Source organism: Anabrus simplex, chromosome 3 (genome assembly GCF_040414725.1).
Source record: "Anabrus simplex isolate iqAnaSimp1 chromosome 3, ASM4041472v1, whole genome shotgun sequence".
In the NCBI taxonomy this organism is placed as follows: domain Eukaryota; kingdom Metazoa; phylum Arthropoda; class Insecta; order Orthoptera; family Tettigoniidae; genus Anabrus; species Anabrus simplex.
In genome coordinates, this window is record NC_090267.1 from 430,831,020 (window position 1) to 430,837,019 (window position 6,000).

The 6,000-nt window shown below is 39.5% G+C and overlaps 1 protein-coding gene across 1 annotated transcript in view; it reads left to right on the forward strand.

Annotated features, from left to right (window-relative positions):
• Window positions 1-6,000, forward strand: part of LOC136867395 (protein gooseberry-neuro) — a 103,421-nt gene that overhangs the window by 44,688 nt on the left and 52,733 nt on the right. The window contains exon 3 of the mRNA XM_067144582.2: window positions 5,580-5,680. Within this exon, the coding sequence (XP_067000683.2) occupies window positions 5,580-5,680 (101 nt within the window). The remainder of the gene's footprint in view (window positions 1-5,579; window positions 5,681-6,000) is intronic.

Below are 6,000 nucleotides of genomic sequence, written 5' to 3' on the forward strand. Positions count from 1 at the left end.
ATTGAATAGTTCCATATGTTGTTTGGAATATCCAAAATAATTATTGTTTACAGTACAGTGTCAGATCTAGAAGCTTAAGCTCTACACCTGGGCCGTACAAGCAACGAACAAACAAAAAAAAAAAAAAAAAAAAAAAGATCAGTAATTGGGATATTTATGGCGAAGAAGCTACTGCAAATTACGCCTACGCCAGCGTAATTTACAGTGTACGTATGGCCGGTTACGTCTCAAAACTCACGTGGAAAAATTAGTAGCAAATGGTATCAAAACTCACGACTGCAAACTAATAGCTAAATTAATATTCCAATGAGTCTCAAAATCCACGACTCCGGATAGCAGGTGCCTGCGATGACGGCAGGAGGGGTGAGGTGAGCGGTGACTCACTGACCAGGCCTCTCCTGAGGCCACAATACCATTAACATTAAATTTATATCAAAAGGAAAAATACGTTATATTACCTTTAGGACCACAGAAAAATGTTTTGATAATAATAATAATAATAATAATAATAATAATAATAATAATAATAATAATAATAATAATAATAATAATAATAATAATAATAATACACCTCTGTGTCATTCATCGGCCATTATTTTCCCCTGTGTGTTGGGGTGGCAGAGTAACATCCACAGTATCCTCTGCCTATCGTAAGAGGTGACTAAAAGGAGCCCCAGGGGTACTTACATTTTTTAGAAAAGGCCCTTGTCTTTCTTTGCCCGAAACCTTCATTTTCTCGAAGTATGGGCCACCTTCCATTTTTTCCCTCTGATTAGTATTAATAGAGGATGGCTGCCCAGTTGCACTCCCTCTTAAAACAGTAATTACCACCACCACCACCACCTTTTCCTTCATTGTTTTCAACACTTATTGATTTTTAATGAACCTTTCCACATTTTCTTGGCTGGGGAAAGAACCACCATCATAAAATATCATCAACATCAGCGCTGTGGAGTCTTTTTTAAGTCATATAGCAACAGAACGTCAAAGATAGCGATTGGCTACTTCGCTATATTTCAGATAAAATTCTGACACATTTTAATTTATGATTTTATAAATTTGGTGAGCCAAGTAGTCAATACTACAAGTATATAACATTGCGTATCGTGTAATCGCGTGGGGGCGTGATGTAATATATTAATCTATGCTAAGTAAGGCATCTGGGAGTACATGACTCAGTCATACGTGTGGAGCATGAGTTCATATTATTTTCGGAAAGCGTATCAGAGACCGTTCATCATGCTCGCCCACTTTCTGAAGGGAATGGAGATAAGTAATTTAATTTCCCTGCGATGAGATTCATGACCAAATTAATCTCTAATGAAACTAAATGAGTGAATTAACAGTCGTAATATTTAATATCGGTAAAATAAAGTTTCTTATATAAATAAATGCCGTCTTCTGGCCTCATAATAGAACTAAGCCCCGGTAATTACTACCAACTGAAAATTTATTTTAACTAGCAGCAGGCAATATACCTACTTCAATTTTATGTCGTCCGGCTGCATGGATACATGGTTAGCATGCTGGTCTGTGGTCCAATGGGTCCAGGGAGTCCCAGGTTCGACTCCTGGCCGGGATTTTCACTTTCATTTCTTAATTCCTATGGCTCGGGAACTGAGTGTTTGTGCCGTCTTCAGCATTGGACTTCATGGATTGCAAAAAAGAGGCGTATTTCTATTTTTCATCTATTCACATAATTCAATCGATTATCCATCCGACACACTTACACCGAAAAATGTATTCATGACGCAACCGATTATTCTACGCGATATAACTGAATGATATTTGAAATTCATTTGATTATTTATTCCATTATTTAAATAACCGGATGGAAGCTATTTGATTTTAAAAAAATATCCGATTATATCATCACTAGTAGGGTGGGCACATATCCATTCAAAGAAGAACTGGTCCTGCTCGTGAGGTTTGAGACTGGCCCAGATAGAGAAACCTATTCTTGCTACTCCTCTTCTTAGAATTCGTGAATTTTGATACTCGTGAGTTTTGAGACTCGTGGGTTCTGAGACGACACGCTGATGGCCAAAGGGTATTCTTTCTATAACTTTTGAAATGAATTCTGTAAAATTTCATTCGGATAAGATTTAGGTTGGCTGAAATACAAAAAAAAAAAAAAAAAAAAAAAAAAAAAAATGGAAATAGAAACATCACTACAGTCTAACTGGGGAAAGGAGTACCTCACCCCTTCACCGTGGAACAAAAACCTTCGCCAGAATTATGATCTATAATTAGACTGGAGCTCGTTCATATAGTTTTATCTTAGAAATCACCACTACAGTATTTACAGACGAAGACTAGTAAAATCCTGAGTGGATGATTACACTGTCGTTACTTTCTGTACAATAATGAATAAAGTCATAACAATTCAATCGTTTGTGTTCCTGGGTTAAAATACATGCTTGTACTGCCAGGGAACTGCTCCTTCATTAGCAAAATGATTCCTGAGACGATCCCTCATGTTCTTGGCCAACTGTGTCGAGTTTGTCCCCCCATATTTCTCCAAATTGCCAAGTTCTCTCAGAATTAATGCCGATGCCCCGAGTGTATCTCTCCTACTAAGCCAGCCTCTTACCCATTCCCCTTTTTCCTCATTTACTTCTTCTTCTAACGCTTCACTAACCTCTTGCAGTAATATGTTTGTAAATGTCTTTAAACACTTCCTTACGATGTGCTTACGTCTTGACATGGTGCTACTACTGTACTCTACTGTATGACTCTACTCCCGTATGAACGATACGAGTGTCAACTCTACCAGACAGCGGTAGAGTAGAGTAACGTGGCTACTCTACTAACTACTCTACTCGCCTCGCTACTCTACCCGTGTAAACCAGCCCTAAGCCCTGGCATTGTCGTGCATGAGTACGAATTCAGGGTCAGCACCGTATGCAGCAACCAACACATGCTGTAGCAGTATCTGCTCGATGTACCCCGCGGCGGTAAGATTACCACGGACAACGGCAAGATCCGTACAGCCATCAATACTGATGCCACCCCACACCATGACAGAACCTTGTCCGAATCGGTCGCCTTTCTGGACAACATTTGACACGTACTGCTCACCACAGCGTCTCCATACACGTTTACGTCCATCACGTTATGCCAGGGGAAATCTGGACTCGTCTGTGAACAACACAGATCTCCATTGGCGAAGTTGCCAGTTGACATGGATACGGGCAAACAGAAGGCGAGCTGCGCTATATTGCTGCGTTAAACGGGGCACCCGAAAAGGACGTCTGGGTCTTAAGGACGTTTCTCTTAACCTGTTCCTTACTGTCTGGTCAGACACCGTGACTCCAGTGACACTCCTGTGGTCTGGTTGCAGTTCTCTGACAGTTACTGGACCACGCCGCAACGCACAGATGGTCAGATATCAGTCGTCTATTGGGGTTGTCATGCGTCTACGATCTTGTCCAACCCTCCTTGTGAGCTGTCCCGTCTCACTGTAGCATTTCCACAAGCGTTGAATAACTGAAGGAGAGACATTGAGATCCACAGCAACACGACGAAAAGTCCATCCTTCCTGGATCAAAGTGACGGCCCTTGCGACTTGTACCTCGTTAAGATGTCTCATGGGATGTGCTGGTTTACGTACAACGTGCTCAAATGACCGCAGTAGTATGTGTATCTCACAACGACACACGGACTCACCGCTATTCACTTTGTTTTGAGGGGTTGAGCAGCGGTCGCTTGATAGGCCATGCTCCTTCGGGGCTGTTGCGCCATTGGGGGGGGGGGGATAGTTTATTTCAGTATTAATCAAGATTAAGTCACCTTTTATTTAATAGTTTACCCCACTCGCTACATGTAACATAATTCGTCGCCTAAGAAGCAATACTTCGTATGTCACAATGCTCTTCCTATCCATTATGTTCTTTAAGACAGGTCACGCCTCCCAGTCACTTGTGGATATGCAGTCCATCAGAACAATTTGCCTTGTATTCGTTTTCCTACGGTTACGTGTAAGGGAAAAAGAACCGTACCATACAGTACTGTAGGGATGTATGTTTGCATGACGTATTTACGCACTCCTACACTATACTGTATACAAGGTTAATTTACCTTATACACAGGAATACCAAAATGAACACAAAGGAAACTGTTCTGATGGACTGCATATCCATACGGGGGCGGGAGGCGTGACCAGTCTTAAGGGAAATAATGGACAGGAAGAGCCTTGTCATATACTAGGCATTGCCAAATACAGTAGAGACAATACGCGACACTTCCGGATTTAGCCTTATTAAAATGTGAGTCAAGTCGCAAGTGGCGCTCCAAGTGGCTTGACCTGAAAATTCGCGCTAAATTCAAATATCAATGGAAATGTATATACGGAAATGGATAAATAAATTACGCCTAGAAAGAAATTGTTACTAAGATATTTACTTCAAAGTTGCTAAAGCAATTCTGGATAAATGAATGAAGAATTATTTAACAGATTATTATTTAAAGACTGAAATTAGACATATAATCAAGATGTGAAATGGAATGCTGTGAAAGGGCTTGATCTTTCATTTATGCATTACATTTTTAGCTTTATAATTCCTGCCTGAACGTTCACAGCTAGATTTTTCTTTTTTCTCATTTAAAAGCATTGTATCATCATATTAAAACACTTGTCAACAAAAATATCGGCACATTCCTTATACACATGATTTAATGAATTTACATTTAAGAGCTGGACAATTTTCCTTTTAACTTGAAGCCTACTAACAGAAAGATAAATCTATAACTTTAGCCTCAAAAACATTCAAACTTTCCCTATAAGCATTTGTTGCCATAATGACATTACATTAGGGTAAAGCAAATCTGCATCATCACATTGTTTCAACAAAATATGTACATTTCTTAAATCACCCATATTCTCTTCAGTGCTTGACAACGCATTACGGCATTCCAAATGGGGTAACTTGGAACACCACCAGCCACACTCATATGCATATGTATTTTCCCACAGATCACACCTACAACAACACATCGGTATTGAATGTTAACTATTGCACTATACAATTAAATATGCGTATTATATTTCAAGCCAGTTAAAATATGGGTCGAGCAGGTCAGAAGATTATGAAGTACTATAAAAATCTCTTTGTCACTGGAAGAATATATATATGCAAAATGCAAACACAATATTACTTACATTTTTTTTTTGTCACGAGGGAAACGGAAGAAAGACCGCGCATTCTTCTCTACTTCATAGTTACTGCAGCCAAACACAGCATATACCTTTCTCCTCATGTTGAGAGGAGATATCAAGGAATGATACACGCTACTATTTAATTATGTCAACTCACTGAAAACGCATAAATAACACCAAAAACTTCGCACACAAATACACGTGCTCTTATGACAGAATCAGTAGTTCTCAGGTCAATCCGCTAGAAAGAGCTCTAATAGCTGTCCCTCGACATCTCGCTGAGTGCCGCGTATTGTCTCTACTGTATTTGGTATTGCTTCTTAGACGGCGATTATATAGTTTAATGGTAATGTCCTTGAAATATTGTCATTGCCAGATCTATTCATTTAGCACTGGACACATTGGTTTCTTTCTGTTCCAGACTGATCAAGGAAGGGCTGTGTGATCGGACCACAGCGCCGTCTGTCAGTGCCATCTCCCGGCTACTGCGAGGCCGCGACGTCGAGAGCAAGCTTAGCGATGGTATGTTCTTCTTCTTCTTCTTATCATTATTATCATAATCGACATTAGAAAAAAGTGAGAGAACGATCACTAAGTTTTACATTTCCCCCGGTTTTCTCATGTTACAGATTGAGGAAAATGTAGAAAAATGAGGAAAAACATAAATAATAAAAGTAGAGGTTGAATTCCTATGCATCGAATGCTCGAATATCACCGAGCCTAAAGAAAATAATATATGATGTTCCAATCCCCTTAACAACAATATTACCAGATTTGAGAAGTAATTGACTAATAAAAGTAATATAATTACTTGTAACGAATATTCTTACTTTGTTGTAATC